This window comes from Melanostigma gelatinosum, assembly GCF_949748355.1.
Source record: "Melanostigma gelatinosum genome assembly, chromosome: 16".
In the NCBI taxonomy this organism is placed as follows: domain Eukaryota; kingdom Metazoa; phylum Chordata; class Actinopteri; order Perciformes; family Zoarcidae; genus Melanostigma; species Melanostigma gelatinosum.
The window spans coordinates 9779452-9798103 of NC_136649.1; the positions used below are offsets into that span (position 1 = coordinate 9779452).

At 45.9% G+C, this 18652-nt stretch overlaps 1 protein-coding gene across 3 annotated transcripts in view; it reads left to right on the forward strand.

Moving 5' to 3' along the window:
- Nucleotides 1–16874, forward strand: part of tiam2a (TIAM Rac1 associated GEF 2a) — an 83322-nt gene extending 66448 nt beyond the window's left edge. For all 3 annotated transcript variants that reach the window (XM_079286777.1, XM_079286776.1, XM_079286778.1), the window contains exons 16-27: nucleotides 5640–5873; nucleotides 7617–7685; nucleotides 8262–8387; nucleotides 8856–8964; nucleotides 10587–10766; nucleotides 11070–11188; nucleotides 11755–11863; nucleotides 12280–12338; nucleotides 12445–12547; nucleotides 12823–12916; nucleotides 14159–14313; nucleotides 14629–16874. In XM_079286777.1, the coding sequence (XP_079142903.1) occupies nucleotides 5640–5873; nucleotides 7617–7685; nucleotides 8262–8387; nucleotides 8856–8964; nucleotides 10587–10766; nucleotides 11070–11188; nucleotides 11755–11863; nucleotides 12280–12338; nucleotides 12445–12547; nucleotides 12823–12916; nucleotides 14159–14313; nucleotides 14629–15323 (2052 nt within the window). In that variant the 3' untranslated portion in view covers nucleotides 15324–16874. The remainder of the gene's footprint in view (nucleotides 1–5639; nucleotides 5874–7616; nucleotides 7686–8261; nucleotides 8388–8855; nucleotides 8965–10586; nucleotides 10767–11069; nucleotides 11189–11754; nucleotides 11864–12279; nucleotides 12339–12444; nucleotides 12548–12822; nucleotides 12917–14158; nucleotides 14314–14628) is intronic.
- The last annotated feature ends 1778 nt before the right edge of the window (nucleotides 16875–18652 follow it).

Sequence of the window (18652 nt, forward strand, 5' to 3'; positions counted from 1 at the left end):
TTATCTCTGCAGTAATGGCTGTAATGGAATTAATTGTATTGGTCTGACTAGCAGTTAAAGTCTGTGTTCATGTATTCGCTCTCAAACTGTCGCCTCGTGTGCCTTGCGGGTCTATTATCTGTTAGCATCATGTCATCTTTGGCAGTTGTATGGTGTGAATAGTTCAGGGTGCTTCGGTTGCTTCTGAATCACCCAGATTGATCTTTTTCCAGGTCAGAAAGGGAAATGGGGGCAGCACAGGGATCGCCAGACTTGTTTGTCATCGCGCCATGTTTAACGTTGGCAACAAGCATTTCCACTTAACCTTCCGCTCAGTTTTAGGCGTCTTTGTGGAGTAAGAACAGCGTATAGTGCTCAAGTTACTTTGCCTTTGTACTGGCAGTCATGCAGCGGAGTGGGTCTGAATGGCCTCGGGGACTCGGTTAGAATGGGTGCTTTAATCTAAAGCTGGCTTCATTATTAAAATACGGTCTTCTCCCAAAGTCCTCCGAGACTCGGTGGAATAATATTTGTTTAGGATGAATAATAAAAGGCGTAAATAGGCTTGAGTGGAGCACGACGGGACCAGCCCTCCTCATCATCTTCCCCTCCACTCCGCTCTGTTTGATTTATGACCGTGCGTCTCCTTTTATTGAGCTTTGAAAAGAAGATGGCATCATGTCACTATAGCCCGCTAACATGGCACATGAATCACTGGCCTGCCTACCAGACACCGGGCCCCTCTGTGTTTTGTGTGCGAGTGTTTACACCCAACATTTGGACAAAACAAGTATACGAATATGACACAAATGAGATGAGAATAATATTTAGTGTTTACATGTGCCATAAAGGGGGGCTAAACGCCTGCGTGGTGTTTGTCCGTGATTACAGCCAACAGTGAGGATTATGAGCATAAATGCCTCGGTATGCTTCAAACTAAGTGCTTGTTGGGTTGTTGAACAGTGTCGTGCCCTCTTTACACGCTGACTGGCCTTTTGTGTGGACTTGTAATTAGGTGGGATTGGAACTTCTCTTTTGTAGAAGTGCAAAACCCGAAATGCCTTTTGAGAGGAGACTGTCTGTAATGTGCTCCGTTGCCCATTCGTCGCGTCGATATACAACAGAGACGATGAAGACGGCATGTTTGGCTCAGTGGAAGAGCGGGGTCGTCCTTTCATCAGAGGGTCGGCAGTTTGATCCTTGGGCAAGACACTTGACTCCGAATTGCTCCTGCAGGCTGGTCGAGTCCTGATGGGCAGGTGACACCTTGCATGGTGCCATCAGTGTGTGACTGGGTGAAAGATGACATATAGCGATAAAGCGCTTTGAGCGGTCGCAAGACTACAAAAGCACGATACAAGTACAAGTCTATTTACCGTCACCATTTACCTATAAAAACGGTTTTATATGTGTGCCTTTTAGATGTGATTGAACAAAACATCGTACGACCTATTTCGTTTGGACCACTTGGGAACTGGGCACCATTGTTGCATTTGAGTGGTCAGAAGACTAGAAAAGCGCCAAACAAGTCCATTTACCATTTAGCCATAAAAACAGTTCCCTTTAAATGCGGTTGGACAAAACATTGTAAAATTGTATTTTGTTTGTTTGAAAGCAAGAAATGCTCACTGAGGGGCGCCCTGGGGATTAAGGCACCAATCACGAACCGCAACTGGTCACTCTCATTCTCCCTCACCCCTCGTTTCCTGTCCTCTTACTTCAGTGTCTCTCCGAAAGCATAAAATGCATAAAATGAAAGCATAAAATGCCTTATATTTAAAAATAGATAAGAATCCAGACTGTTAGCTTGCTGAATTTAAGTAAAGAAACCTTGACACTGCATTGTCTTCTTACAGGATACCATACCGTAGTCTTAAAATGTGGGCATCGTAAAGCCAGTTTGGAAAAGAAGTTGAGTACGTAAGAAAGTACCCTCTGCGATGTTCAATGCATGTCACGTTTTATTCTAGTATGAGGCCATAGTTAACATTCCTGCCCCGTTACCCCCCACTGGGTCAGAGCCTCACATTTTTGAGTCAGCCATTCCTCTGTGTGTGGAGGTAACAAGCCAGAACAGTCTGCATTGTACTGATGCTATTGAGAGGCTGGGCTCTGATACAGCCCCCGGGCCTCTCCATTCAGCTCTCTGGAAGTTACACCGAGGTCGCATTGGAGGGGAAGAACCAGAGGAAAGGGAAAGAGGAATGGGTATCTGGAGGCAAATGGACAGAGGGACGCAGGATGTGAAAGTAGCGATGTCGGAAGACCAGCGCCGATGAAAAGAGAGAGACAGTGAGAGAGGACACAGTTGCCAGGGGAAGAATTACCCTCTATTTGCACAAGCCAAGTGGCCAGACGGTCCGCTAGTGATTGATATGCAAAACAAGCTGGCAGCGAGCACTTTTTCTCTGCTTACGCTGACAGAACGCTGACAGGCGCAGGATCAATGGCTCGATCCCCATCAAAGCCCACGCCGTCTCAGAGGGATAGGTGTACTCAATGCTGAGGCTTCTGACCCGGGCCTAGCGGGGAGGCAGGCAGCAGTGGACACTTAATTAGAGAGCAGGATAGGAGGAGGAGAGAAGTTTGAAGAGGGGGGGATTGACCAATCAGAGGTGGACGGAGATAAAGATATCCAAGGAGAATCAAGCCAACTATTGAGGTCTGTCACGGATATTTTCTCCGGTTCGGTCACGTTTTCTAACCGCACACCACCTCTGGGGGGCCGTCATGCCAGCATCCAGGGGAGGCAGGCTGCGTAGGAAGGGCTGCTCGCTGGCCCGGAGAACCCAGCGGCAGGCCACAGCAGCGTGGAGGCTGCTCTACAGACTGCTCTTCACGGTGAGCATAGGATCGGGAGAGCGAGGGGTTAACAATACTGTCACGCTTTTGAAGGGATGACAGAAAGTAGTCAGTACTCAACTGTGCTTTTAAGTATCACTGCTCCTGAAAGTGAGTGGATTAAAATTGATATAGATGCGGTTTCTTTTCATTATGAGGTGACGGCAGTATAGATTAAGCTTCTATCTCATGGTCAGTTCTTTGACCAGTTTGGAATGAAACTGAGTGGATTTTTAGAAATAAAGAATGATATAGGATATATATATATATATATATATATATATATATATACTTGATATGAAGGGATGTGATGAAACCCTTTTGCTTTGACATCAAGGCAGCAAGTGGACATCATGTATATGTGCGTCTGTTCACTGGAAATCACTTCTGACTGCTGCACACCATCAGAAGCAAACCGAGTAGACGGAGACTAATCGACTCACCGGCCTCTCACTTCATTTTATTGTATTTATTCTTCACCTGCAAAAGGTTGACAAAGACCTCTTTTTTCGAAAGTTACTCAAGGGCATACATGGCGAGAAGAGATGGAAACAAAATCCAGAGCTGTCAGCCGTCAGAGAGAGAACCTGAATGGGAAGTCGCAGCAGCGCTGTCGGATCCACTCGTCTTTCCTGGCGCTGCCGGGCTTTTCTCCCGCCTCCACCGACTCCTCTCCTCGGCTCTTAATTGGTTATTTGGGCTCGCTGTCAGGCTGTGTTGGTGGGGTTGTTGTGAGGCAATTGCAATGCATGAGTCACGACAGTGTGTGTACCCCCCCCCCCCCCCCCCCTACCTCTTCTTGTCACGCTCCAATGCAGGTGTTTAGTGTTGATGAAAACCCGTACCTATTTAGGAAGCTGTGTGAGAGGTAAAACTGGGTTTCCATGTGTGCGAACAGTCGAATTAAGATCTGTGGCTCCTCCATCATCTCATTCGTGTGCGCATGAGACAAACATGAGCCCATATCCCACCAACGTGAGGGCGTGATGAGAATAAACTCAGCACTTGAGTGGCGTTGTGTGGGCCTCCCCTTTCCTCTGGGCCTCTGCAGCCGAAATAAACCGCATATACGGCGGTTATCTCTCCCCGTCTCAGCTACCAGGATGAATATGTTGCTCTGATATTCGTTAACCTCTGTGTTGCCCTCAAGCAATCTCTCCTGTCCACCCACCCGAGTGTGTGGATTCCTTCCGAATGGAAAGGGATTCATAAGGTTGGACTTCAACAGAATAAATGTTTGCAAAAACAGTGTTTCCCATTCGGTCAGACTTTGAAGTAAATGATTGTTGGCAAAAAGACATTATGCACTCCAATGAGACGGAGTATCACTTTTATACTAAATATAATATAAATACATCTTCAACTCAATTATGAGCTTCATAAGGCCTTTTTGGCCATGCGAGCAGAATGGCAATGTTGGTTGGTCCACTACCTGAAATGTAGCTGAAATGCGCGCTCTCCAATCAGAACATCTCTCCAGCAGCACAGAGGGAGACATCAAGTTCCCTCATGAATTTCATCCCACATTCAAAGAGTGGAGCGCTGCTGAGGGCGGTGGATCACTTGAAAGAGGCTTAGCCAAGACATACATAGAGGCATTTCCCCCCTTCTGTCGCTCTTTCTTTCCCCTCTCTCTCTCTCTCTCTCGGTCTGTCACTCTCACACAGTCTCTATGGCAGCGTTGGAGGGCCGTCTCTGGAGTGACCATGCTATTATGAGCGAGCTGATGAGTTGCAGGCTTATTAATGGAAGCCTTGATTGTCTGTGGGCTCCCTGGGAGTGGATTGGGGGGGGGGGGGGGGGGGAGGGTTATGGGTGGCAACTCACACCAATTTCAGGGCTGAATGACTGAGACAAGCGTTCACACACTGCTCGGAAAGTGCGTACGTGTGCGTGTATCGATGCCGGCGGTGTCGGAATGAAGGGTGTGTCGATCCATGCGTGTGGCTGTACAGTCCGTCGTAGTGAGCTGGACTCAAATGCTTGCTCGTGCGATGCCCCACACACATACACGCACAAGAGGGCGGAGAGTGCTGAGCAGCTGTTTTGCCGGCCATCGTTGCCGTGTTGCAGTGCAGCGGATTGGAACCTGCTATTACTGGCACTTCTCGGCCTCTGCTGATTCTAGTGACATTATAATTCCACATTTGTTGGAATAAGGACGGCTGGTCATCATGAGGCTATTTTTGCTCACAATTGATGGCTTGCGCACTACAGTCTAGCAAAGCGTGGTGCAGTTGATGAAGTAGTGCTCGAGTAGCTCGTCAGGTCAGAAACTAGGATTTGGACTTTGATTGTGTGGGAACATTTACTGTGGTGCTTGAAAAGCACGCCCCATACAGTGGCAAGCACGGTGCAATATAGAGAGATGGGAGAGGGTTTTTTTCCGCCCTCTGCTTATGTTTTATGTCCCAGGGAATAGAACAGAGAGGCTGATCATGGTTCATTTTCTGCCACAGTCGCTCACAGACTACAAAGTCTTACCCGCCACAGGCAAGACTTCGCAGTGTGGAGCCTGCGGCTGATGTTAATTTCCCTAACCCCAGGTTCATGAAGGTTTCATCAGCTAAATTTAGAAAGTGAGACCCCCCCCACTCCATATACAGCTACTATATGGCGTTGAAATCATTAATGGTGAACAGTTGAATGGAGAGGTATAGATCCTCGAGAGCATGTTCTGTGCAGATATGCGTGTGCATGCATGCAATGCAGTTTCTTATAACAAGTGTGATCCTTAGTTTATCCCGCTGGCTGTTATCGTCCCCGGGCTGCCGAACCTAAATACACCCCACTCTCTCTCTCTCTGTCGCCCCCTACAGAGCGTGGACACAGTGTGCACTCTCTACCAGGCCTTCCAGGACGGGACGGGCTCGGGCTCTGGGGGTCTGATGGACGACACCAAGGAACCTCCAGTGAGGCCGGGAGGGGGTTTAGGGTCGGGTCCCACGCGAGAGGCTACCCTGCTCAGACCTTGCCCCAGGCACATGAGTGCCACTGAGAGGTTATGCAAGGTTATCCAGGAGCTGGTGGACACAGAGAAGTCCTATGTCAAGGTGAGCCCGCACAGCTCCTTCACTGCTGTCATATTAGAATTTCTTATGAGCTAACATGAATATTTGATCAAACTCCATTTGAAATTTGTTCCCCTGTCCAATTTATTTTACTCCTCAGTTATAAAATGACATAATTTTAATGCCCACGCGCCAGCCGTGTCCAGAGGCATTGTGCTTTTGGGGATTGTTCGTCTGTCTGTGTCTGTGACCGACTGGTCCATTTGCCTGGAGGGAAATTCTTCAAATTCACACAGATATCTCATTTGACAAAATGTTGAAGTGATGTAATTTTGGACATCACTTGCAACTTGACTGGTTGGCAGAGGCATACAACCGTGAGGCGGTAATAGTTCTCTTGGCTGGACTACTTTGTACTGGACAATCTGTCATGCAAAATATAAACAACATTATCGCTGGCAGCTGCCAAGTCCTTAAAGGAAGAATACAACTTTTTGGGTAATAAAATTTGGTTTTTTTTACCTTTTTTTTGTTGAGAATTTTATGAATCTTATCATCTAACTTTCAAATGAGTATGATAAATATGTGGCAGGAGCTAGCAGCCAGATAGCTTAGCATAAAGACTGAAACAGCTAACCCTGCTCTGTTTTGTTAAAAGTTAACAAAAAATCTGCCGATCAGCATCTCGACAGCTCAATAATTAACACCTTGTGTATCTTTAGTTTATTCTGGTCAAAAATGTAAATTGTGTTTTTTTTGTGGGCTTATGTTTATTTTAGCGGGAGCTGTTGCGACTACAGCGAGTTACTGCCCCCAGTCAAGAAATAGTCTTAGCCATAACATTCTGTAAAACAACACTTTTATTTTTTGTGCAAACGCAAAAAAGGAAGATATAACAAGTTAGTGATGGTGCTGATAGATGGATTTTATATTATTTGGACAAAACTGGCTGCTGATTCCAGCTACGTATTTGACATACGACTATGAGGGTGATATCAGTCAAAGTCTCCGCAAAAAAGTGAATAACCGTCTTTCTCAAAATGCTGAGCTTTTCCTTTGAATATAAGATATTATGTTTGAAGTGGACATGGGACATAAAAAACAAGAAGAACTGAAATAGAAGCCGTTTCTTTCACAGTTGGAGCTCCTCCATCTCTCTTCCATCTCTCCTCCTGTCCAGCCTTATTCATCTCCTTCCTGCCCAATCACTCTGCTGCCCCAATGTTTTCCAATATGACCTTTTCCTCCCTGACGCACATTAAAGAGACACATTCATGATCTTTTTGACTCGACGACACTTGTCATGTCTGGCATTTTTTCCCTTTGTCCTTCATGTCCTCATTTTTCATTAAGTCTTTTTCCCCGCACACCCGTCCTCTTCAACTTGCCGTTGATTTGTAGTTGAGTGAGAAGATTGTCTTCCCAGAGTGCCTTGATGCAGGCCTGCTCGCCTGTATCCATGCACCACTTGCGACTGAGGTAGTTTGGGGAGGGGACGACGAGGAGGAGGAGGAAGAAACTCATAAATCAACCTAATGAGAATATCTCCACTGATATCAAGACAAGCTACAGCGTCATTAAAGTCGTGGGGGAGAGGAAGGGAGATAGAGGAAGGAATGAGGTGAGGGGCTGTGGGAAGGAGACAACTGGAGGTTATAAAGGGAGAAAGAAGTAGTGATTTGGTGATGAAAGGGATTTTAAAGGACAGACAGATGAAGGGATAGTGTTAACTATTGCTGTTTGATTCCTTGTCTCTGACCTTTCTCTCACATGTTTTGTGCACAGGACCTGGCCAGTTTGTTCGAGATCTACCTGAAACCCCTGCAGAATGAAACCTTCCTCACATTGGACGAGGTAGGTGGCGAGTGTGTGTGTGTGTGTGTGTTATGTATGTGAAGTATGATAAACATTATGCATTAAGCATTCGCCTCAGATGCACACAACACCTTAGATTAAGCTGTTATTGTGTGTTCCCTGTGACATGTGGCAGTAGCTGCAGCCTGGTAATGACCTCAGCGTTGCAGTTTCCATCCCTGTCTTCAGTGTCAGGTGTGACCTCAAACACAGGACGACTCTCACGAGACACACTAGTCGATACTACTGAGCAGTGGGGCAAATTAAATGGCCATTATGGGACAGAGGAACGTGTCCAGAGACACAAAATGGACAAGAGCATGTTGGCCCCCAAACGCATTTTAATGAAGGGAAGTGTTGACCCGGGTATTGCGTGTCGGAGAGGCTGTTAGACAGTAGAAGCTTGTTCATGTGTGTGCACTGCATTTCTAGCAGGGCTGTAGCTTGTCCCTTAGTGCCTTTGATATATATGGAGCCATCAGGTTGGAGGTTTTACAACACTACCCACAATTCCATACTGCCTCTCCTTTCTTCACCTCATTCTATCCATTATCCCACTGCTCATCCTCTCCTCAGATGGAGAGTCTGTTTGGCAGCCTGCCAGAGATGCTGGACTTCCAGAAGGTCTTTCTACAGACCTTGGAGGAGAGGATCGCCTCCTCGCCTGACTTCAGCACTCTGGAGACCCCCTCACAGTTCAAGGTGAGACACACACACACACACACACACACAGTGACATATCACCTTTATTGATTACATGTCCAAAGCTTCAGTATGGATTTCACGAGTATACAGAACAACATTATTCTTATACCAGGTGGTTTCATCCACTATTCCAAAGAAAGGTATGATCTTTGAGACGGGAGCATCCCCGGCTGATTTTATAGCCTTGTACATGAAAGGGTGTGCTGTCTATTGATCGCAGTGCAGGTTCACAGGTTGGATTGTGAGCCGCTGAGAGGTGAGGCGAGAGGGGGAGGACAGAGGGTGGCGTTTGGTTAGTCTCCCGAGAGAGGGAGGACAGAGTGCTTCGGTCATGACTTCACATGTTCGCACTCTTTCATCCCCTCTTCTCTGTACTCATTTGGCTTTGTGTAACATCACTCTCTCGCCATCTGTGTGCAACACTCATCCCTGTTTTTTTCTCTCTCACACCCTCTCGGTTAACAGAAGCTGCTGTTTTCTCTCGGGGGATCGTTCCTCTACTACGCTGACCACTTCAAGCTCTACAGCGGCTTCTGTGCCAACCACATCAAGGTCCAGAAGGTCCTGGAGAGAGGTACAATACACACCTAAACGCGTGAAGAATTCGTGAAGCGTGACATCTGCAGACACGTACTAATTCAAAAGCGTCCCACACTCCTGCTAAATTCAGCTCCGTTGCACCTACGTTGCGTCAGAGACACCCCACGGCACTCGCTGTTGAAGGTTTGGCCGTGTCTTTTGGGAAACAAATCAATTATGTACGAAAGTAAAATTCTAAATGAGACAGTGGATGAAGGTGAGGTGCGTGACGCCCTGTACCGTTCGCTGTGTGTTCCATCTCCATCGTCATGCACAAAATCCACAATTTTCGTTTTGTGATCCACGGTTTCTAAACACTCGAAGCTGTTTCACCGGCAGATGAAGTTTCAACAAATACAAGCGTTTGTTAGTACACATGGTTTGGCTAACCTCGTCCACGTGGACTGTTAAAACCTCACAACAGAGCCCGAATAATCCCTCGCTCTGCCCTCAGCATGTGAGAGATATTTGAAAGTTGATTACTCGAATTGCATGGGATATTCCTCGAAGTAAGCAACGGGATGGATATTTAAGAGGATTAGCAGAAGGAAAACATCATCCCTGATGGGTCAGAGTTACCTAGAGGCGAATGAAGTGCGGTAAATACGGTTATCAAAGCAAAACTGATGCATGAAAGAGCTTTCTGCGGCGTTGCATATTTAAATTCATGTGTCATCATATATTAATGCCACCATTGGGCTATAGTAAGATAGCAGACCACAACATGTCGCGCATTAATCACTCAGTACAGATAAGAATAGCCAAGATCAACAAGGATGATAGTTTCACATTCCACACCAGAGTATATAGTTGGCTCAGTGTGGTCACAACCAGCTGATCCAAGGACACAGAAAAGAAATCTGTGGGAGTTTGTCAACCCTTAAAGTAATTATATGCCCGTCTCTGCCATTATCATCACCCCCCTCCCTTACCCATCATGCCAAGAGCCCTGGGTTGCCTTAGTTTCTCTGTTTATTTGTCGACTCGTTAATTGCCTGCCAATTACTCTGGGAGGTGCCGATGCAGCTGCCTGTCTGTGGCTGGGAGTGCTATAATTAATACTTTAATGGCCCCCCTCAGTCAGCGTCGTGGAAGCATACTGCTCGGGGAGAATGCCATCACCTTTACAGAAGGCTCAGTCATCCTCTGTTATACCTGCCATTTCACACTATGCTGTTGGCTTCGCTGCAAACTCGATCATTCTCACCAGACGGACAGCTTTAGTAGTTAACTCATCACAGCTCTGCTAGATTCTCCTTTTTTTTTACTTTCGCCTTGCGAAAACCAGCTTGTCTTCAATTCTCTCATGGCATTCAGAGGAGATGGACTAAGTACCATGGATGCATGAGCAGATGTTTACGTTCAACTACGGCCGTGGTCATGGCATGCCCGGAGAAGCCCACACTCCCCCCTGCTGGAAGCAGCTTCATGCACCGTGCTCCTGCTCTGGCCTGCGCAGGGACAATTTCAGATCAGATACTATGGCTTATAGTACAGCTACACACCTCTCTCACTATGCATGCACGAGACCATCAGTGCATCAGGAAACACAAACACTAAAAGCCAAGACTAAAGATTCATATTAATTCGGTATGCGTGTGTGCATGTGTTTTTCAGCTAAGACGGATCAGGCCTTCAAGGAGTTCTTGGATGCGAGGAACCCCACCAAGCAGCACTCGTCCACCCTGGAGTCCTACCTGATTAAGCCGGTGCAGAGGGTCCTCAAGTACCCCCTGCTGCTCAGGGAGCTGGTCTCCCTCACTGACGCGGACAGCGAGGAGCACTACCACCTTACCCGTAGGGACACACACACACACACACGCATGTACACACACACACACATATACGCGATAAATATAGGCCATATTCACACTTGTCATTTCAGTGTCTCTGTTATCATGCCGTCATTGCCTGCGAGCATCGAGTGACAGATTTGTGCACATAAGAGGATGGCCTTTTTGTCATGCACAGTGCACACACACACACACACACACACACACACACTCGATGTGCACATACAAACCTGCTACTGTAACGCATCTACATGTGCGGCCCAGAATCGATCCCCGTTAACACTCCCTTCTGTTGGTGTCCCTGCAGAGGCTCTGAAAGCCATGGAGAAGGTGGCCAGCCACATCAATGAGATGCAGAAGATCTACGAGGATTACGGCTCCGTGTTTGATCAGCTAGTTGCTGAGCAGAGCGGCCACGATAAAGAGGTAGATGCACACTTCAGCATCGGATTCCTAATCATCTAGCATAGCAAACGCATTTCAAGTTCCCTTGACGACAGTTGTGCATTGATTTCCAAGGACACCTGCAACAAAAACACAGTACTTGTGTATCAGTTTAAAGTAGCTCAACCCAGTTATCTATCACTACATCACAGTGGGGCTGTTTAGCTACCGATGTTGTTTACTCTGTCTTCTGTGCACGGCCTCTAGGGATCGAATAGATTTATGGAATATTTAGTTGGAAATCACTGCAGTATAAATATCCAAAGTGAATGCTAAATAATGTTGTCTAGGGTACTGTGTGTTTTCAACGTATTTAAACAGCTCTCAGAACAAACAAAAGAGACAAATTGTACAGAAAGGTTTGCTTGAAAATCGTCTGTCACATTGTGTACAAACAGTGGTTTGTATTGTCTGTGGAGCGTCATTCACAGACGTGGATACTTAGTATGTATCGCACAACAGTATGCTCCTTCAAAAAGCCCAAACGTCTGGCTTGGGAATCTTCTCCCTCTGCTGTTTTCGTAAGCAGTCTCCTGTGTGTCTCTCAGGTCACAGAGATTTCTATGGGAGAGTTTCTCATGCATTCCTCAGTGGTCTGGCTCAACCCGCGTTCATCGTTGGGTCGCATGAGAAAAGACCCCGAAATGACCGTGTTTGGTGAGTGTGCGCCCTTATTGCCTTGCTGTTATTGCTGTTGCATTCTGGGGAAAAATATTTCTCCGTCTTTCCCTGCCCTCCACTTCCACCCTGCTCCACTCCAAAGGTTACTGGAAGTCAGCGATTTGACTGGTATTCCTATCACACTCCACATTCCGTTTTCTCTCAAAGGCTTCGGGCATAGACGACCACACAGAACACCATTTAGTATTTTAACCGTGCATGTTTGCAGTTTAATCAGCACTCAAACACATTTTGGTGAATCTCAATATTCAGAGTTGTAGCGTTGATATGTGCTTTAAGGCTTCAAGCTGGCATCTAAAATGCTTCTGTGCGTTGCGCTCCTCCAGTCGCTTCCCCCGAGAGGCATTCGCAGTCAAAACTAAGACGCCGATGTGTTCTCTCTCTCTCTCCAGTGTTCAAGAAAGCGGTGATATTGGTCTACAGGGAAAACAACAAGCTGAAGAAGAAGATGGTGAGTGTCGTTTCTCATTTACTCCCTCGTGCCACAAACGGTGTCTTTGTTGTGAAACTCTTTATTCCTCTTCTCCCCTATGTGGCGTTCTCTATGTGACGACCAGACCAACTCTCGTTCGGCCCTTTCTCACGGAGATTCGGACCCCTTTAAGTTCCGCTGGCTCATACCGCTTTCATCGCTGCAGGTCAGACTGGGAAATACTGCAGGTAAGAGGCTGGCACACTGCCACACTCACAAAGTACATCTACCAAATCTTTTTGTTCTCTCTCTCCCCCTTCATATTTCCCCACACAAAACCCCGAAGCTCATTTTCCTTGCCCACACACACACACCCACACACACACACACACACACACACACACACACGCACCTCTTCTGGCATTTGTACTCGTCTCCCTCCCTCCTTATCTCATTCTGAAACCGTAAACCACATTTGGACTGTGTGATTAAAAGCCTCCCCTTTATTTCCTCACTCTCCCAGGAACGGGCACAGAAAGCAGCTGCATCTGGGAGCTGATTCACTCCCGGTCCGAGGTGGAAGGTAGACCGGAGACGGTCTTCCAGCTGTGCAGCAGGTCAGAGATTAAGCTTTCAGGTGGAATCAGCGATGATTAATGCTGCTCTGCATTCATGGGTTCTATAGCCTTTTTCACCCATCACACATACCAGAATTAGGGTCTTTTATTTTTGGGTTGGCCATTTGGGAATTTCTTCAAATTTGGCACACAGGTCCAACGGGACTTAATGATGAACTGATGAGATTTTGGTGTTCAAAGGTCAAGGTCACAGTGACTTCAAGTCCGTCCCATCCTCATGAACGCAATATTTCAGGGACACCTTGTCGGCGTTTCTTTACATTTGGCATAAATGTCCACTTTGTGCAGATGTTGGTGGCCATTTTGGGCCATAACTCATAATTGATATGCTAATTATTACAATTAAAAATGATAAAGTGAGGACATTTTGGACAGACATGGATGTAAATTGCAACATGACCCGCTGCCAAAGGCATACACCGGTGAGGCGGTAGTTCTAGTTTAAAGGGTTGGTCTTATGTCTGATTTATTTTCTACCGTTTCTATTGATCATGATAACATCATACTCATTAAAGTAATGCCGGGATCTGCCCTGAAGTCCAAAAGGGCACGAAATACAAGCATTCAGACAGGCCAACAATACAGCCAGATTATCTAACCCACTTTGTTTGGAGGCAAATTAAATTAAGGTAACGAGCTCAAGAAAAACAAGCGTATTTAATCAATAATCTGTTTCACAGCTCGACAGAAGCATTTTTTTTTAAAGTGCAACATTTCCAAAAATATGCCCTTTCCCTTGTTTGCTGATACCGTTCTCATATCTGTCTGTTAAACATGAAGCCATGGCCAGCAGCCGCTTAGCTTAGCATAAAGACTGAAAACACGGGAAGCAGCGCGCTCTGTCCGCAGCTTTAATAATTTTGTTCAATAATTTTATCTTGTAAAACAATTTTTGTTTTCATATGATGGTCCCAAACAAGATATGGCAGAGTATAGTTCACACTTCAGCATTTTCCCCCATGGATCCTTTGTTCCTGTTGTTGCTGTCTCAGCATTTAACAATTCATACGTCGACATGGGGATGGTAGTTGGAGTAAAGCCTGTGACCCAAATGTTAAGTCCTGTGACACCTCGTGAAATTGGGATCACTCCTAATGAATTACAGCTCCCATTTCACTGGGGACACAATGGAGCTCTCTCTAATCCCCTTCATCTATATTTAGCCTCTGAAATGGCGTTTGCGTACCCTGTGCTCATGTTGCTCTTCTGTGTCCTCCTCAGTGTGCCAGAGAACAAGGTCAACGTTATCAAGGTGGTCCGCTCCATCCTCCGGGAGAACGTGAGGAGGAACGTGAGGGGCGGGGACACGCTAGAGAGGAGCTGTAAGGAGCGACTGGTCCCCCTGCGCACCACCTTGCCCTCCTCCGTCAAGCTAGGTGAGCATTCCTTCTTTTTAATACAGGAGCTATTTCAATTATTGATCTGTGGATGTACTTAACATTGGTTTGGTGTAACAGGTACTGCCTCCTGGGAGGTTTTCTGATAAAAACATGTCCACATAGGTCAGAAGAGTGATTCTTCCCATCTGGCAGTTTAGAAATCATCAACTGTGTAATGCTAAGTGTGAATGTACTTTAGAGATAATCGTATCTCACTTTTTAGTTCATGAAATGCTCGAGGGGCTGAGCTTGCAAGTGTTTTGCTCCGATAAGAGTGGCATTTCTGACTTCCGTCTCCGCATTCGTTACCAGGTTCCACCAGGGCTTCCTGGTTGTGTAAACAGCCTCTCGGAGATGTCTCCGCCCAGGCCGGGAGTCCCAAGCCGGGGCCGGACTCGGACCAGGGGAGCTTGAGCAGTGGTGGGACCTACAGTTCGTCCGGGGCTCCTCCACCGTGCACCTCCTCTGAGTCGCACGTCCTCCTCCCCGTCCAGCAGAACTGGTCTCGGACACCTGGATCCAACTCGCAACCCCCTCGCTCCACCGCTGCCGTGAAAGAGTCCGATATTTTAAGTGACGAGGATGATGACGGTTTTAGCGAAGGGGGAACAAGGAGGGGCAGTGGAGACAGCAGCTCCCCAACTAGCGCCATCGAGGCTCAGTTCCTCCAGCTTGAACTATCGGAGGATGCTGCGCTGGCTCCCTGTGTTCAGCCCGAGAGCGCGGGGGACACTCCGGAGACCCAACCCAAACTGATGCGCGGACACTTCAGTGCCGTTAAGAGGAAAACCAGCAGTTTGAGGAAGAGACAGGGTGCACTGTTGAACATGAAAGCGCACAGCAGGTCCCTCGACAGCCAGACGGATGCAGCGTCGTCGTCGGGGGTCGTGGACCTCAACGCGTTGGAGAGAGAGTTCAGCGTCCAAAGTCTGACTTCTGTAGTGAATGAAGACTGTTTCTATGACCAGGCTGAGGGCACAGACGCTGGAGACGCCACCTCCTCATAGGGGCCTGGATGGATAGAGCACAACTATCCTGTACCAGGGCCACAAGTTAATGGTTATGAAGTTTAAGACACAAACCAAATGCGCCCATGCGTCATAAGAGGGGAAACCAGGCTCTACCAGTGTGGCTTTGAAGCTGTGCCTGAACTCGGAAGTCTATTTAGTAAGCCACGCACCTGCCTGCTTAAAGTTAGGAGTGAATGATCTGATGCGTTACAGCGGTTTGCGCGGCTGTCTGAGCTCAGCCTCCTCCCAACAAACCGTCTGAGTGACGTATTCCATCCTGTGTTCCCCTGCAGCTCAAGCTCATCTGCAGCTTTTATTCGATTTTTGACCATGCCTATGAAGAGTGTCCTCAGTCTGTCAGTCCCTAAAGTTAAAAGTCCACATTGCATGTAGAGTCATGTGATGATACGGAAGCTTCTGGAGGAAGCCACACTGGTGCTTAATTAAGCACAGCTTGCCCAGGCAGCAGGCTTTCACACACAGGACATGGGTTCTGGGTTGGTAAAGTATTCATTTGTATTCGGTGTCATAGAACCAAACACTGTCAGGTCCCCACTCAGTATAAGTTGCAAAATATGAACTGAAAAGAGGCACTGAGTGAGGGCTATGACATGATAATAACATACACACAAAGAGCTGTGGCGGTCGTGTCTGACTGCCTGAAAATAAAACTCAAGCTTTTTGTTTTTTGCTGTATTTTGTGCACTAAAGTACAATGTTTGCCTATATATTTGAAATATTTTGTATCTGTACAGGTTTTAATGTTATTAATGCTGTTTTTTATTTATTAATCGGTTTGACTATGTACAGTATAGTTTGGCGAACTTACTTTTGTGAGTGAAGGCTTGAACAGTTGACTAAAGATTTGATCCGTGAGTAAATACAGAAGATGTAATACAGCTTGACTTTTATTCAACTCTATTTTAAATGTTGCCGACTGGATTTTGGAAGTCTTTCCTTTAAACTTCTAGTATATGCTTTGGAATGTACAAGTGTTTTGAGGTCTGGCTGCTTAATTGAACGATTTAAACTGCAATCATGTTTTTGTTTGTGTCCTGTATATATAATCTTTTCTATCTTTGAAACATTTATGTGTTCTCTCATACGTACTTGACACTGTACAGGTAAGACAATAAGGCAGGAATTGGCAATAAATGCAGCTGATATTTTTGTAAGTCTTTTGTTTGCCATATCATAAAGTACGTGTTGAGGTACTATAAAGAAGGCAAACCAACATCACGTTCTTTACCTTCTCAACTCAACGTTGCCATGCCTTTAATGCTAGCATACCAATGAATGTGAATGCCCCATTCTTATGGAATTGTTTTATAAATAAATATTTTATCTGTGAATGACGCCTGGGGGCGCAATGCTTTCAACTTAGCCTTCAAAGTCTGTCAGTTGAGTTCTTCTGGTTCTTTACGTTCTCATGACGGGTGAAGCAGTGCTGGGACGTCGGTGTCTTATCTCAGGCGTGGTCCCTGCAGCTTGACTTGCCACCAGCCTCTGATTGGCTGAAGAACAGGTATGTCCTCAACATAATATGAAGCATCTGACTGAAGCGGGACACCGTTATTTGAAGAAGGCGCTTTACCGCAGTGCTTGGATCTTATACACGGTGATGAATGTGTTAAGATAAGCCAGCTTCGTGTTCCGACATGTTCAAAAAGCATCCCCACAAGAACAATTCATTTGTTTTTCTTTACCTTATTTTCTTTCATATTAAAGGTAGAGGGCTGAAATTACCCAAAATATCAATTAAAAGATTTTTGGTGAGTGGACAATCGTTCAATTATTTTCCCAATTATCTGCATGGCTGTGTATAGTTTCAGCTTTAATTTGGAACATCTGCTGACATGTTTGCACTACATATTACATGAGGCATTACCCAAATGGCAGGTGAATGGAAATTATTTATGAATGAATTAATTATGGTGCTTAAAGAGAGCCCATGAAACATTTTCTGTATGGCAGCAAATATGGACATGAGTGGCAATTATTTGATAGTTTCATGCTAAAACTTAGTCAAACTAGTAATGGTATTTTTTTTTCATGACTTTTTTGGACATACTGACTTTTCGTCATATAATAAGACTTTTTTCGACACTAAGAATTTAATCAACGTACCACACTATAATCTTTCTATGGCTCATTTTGGCAAATGTTTGACATGCCATAATGTTTTTTCAACATTCTACACTGACAATTTTGTCATGCTATACTTTTTGTCTACATACTACCCATTAGCTTTATTATTCATTAGTTATACACAGTATACTATGAATTTTTAATGACATGTCACATTTAAGTTCTAACATGTTCTGATTTATTTATGCTGTTTCAGAGAAAATAGTGTAAAATGTGCAGTACATACAAAGTCCAGGTAAAAAAAACAAGTTAAACCACATTAACATAGTTTGTGCATTCTGCCTGGCGGAGATAAGTATATTACGCTTGTTTTACGGAGATAAGAGTACAGAAAGCCAAATATGAAAAGCTATGGTGTTGCCATTTTGACAGGGTGAGCCACACTATAATGATATTAATTATTTAAAAACACAAGAGTTTGCTCCTGACAATATGTGACAGATACCTGTCAACCAATTTGGCGTAAGGATGTCGTTTTGGTTCACCAGGATGGGACTCTTTGTGACCCACAGTCACTTCTCTGGTGAGGCTTGTGGAACGGGTTGCTAGTGGTAAGCCACTACTCTGGCTTGAATTTATGTATAGCAGGCAGCTGAAGTGTTAAGTACAGGTTTTTAAAACGGATGGTGGTGCTTAAAGGTTCTCTATTCAACATTCAGACCATTAACATAGCAGCAAACTACTGTTTGCTATGACAAGGTATAGTGGAGTAATGTCTGCCTGCGCAGTGAATGAAGTCGCTCTCCCTCTGTGCGTGCTGTGATCCCAGCCTCTCTTACAGAGCTGGGCCGGCCTGCGTGCGTGCATGTTAGTGCACGTGAGCATGCCCCACTGGCTCGCTCGTGGCCGCCGCTCTAGACTGTTCTCAGAAGGTGGTTACAGCTGATGTCATCGCAGAAGCGTAGCGCCCACGCTCTGGTTTCCCCTCAGGTTAACACTGTGAGCGCCGTCAGCACTGTTGCCATTGTATGCACTGTTAGCATTATCAGCTGCGAGCCACCGGATCAGCTGTCACCATGTTGAGAGCCATTGAGAGGCAATATGCGCCACAGTTGTGTATAATAATTGCCACCTTTAAAAGATATTATACAGGCAAACAAATATCTTCCAAAAATAAAAGCGTATCATAACACAACACCACCTTGTGTTTCTTTAGGTTCACAGAGCCTTCTTGATAA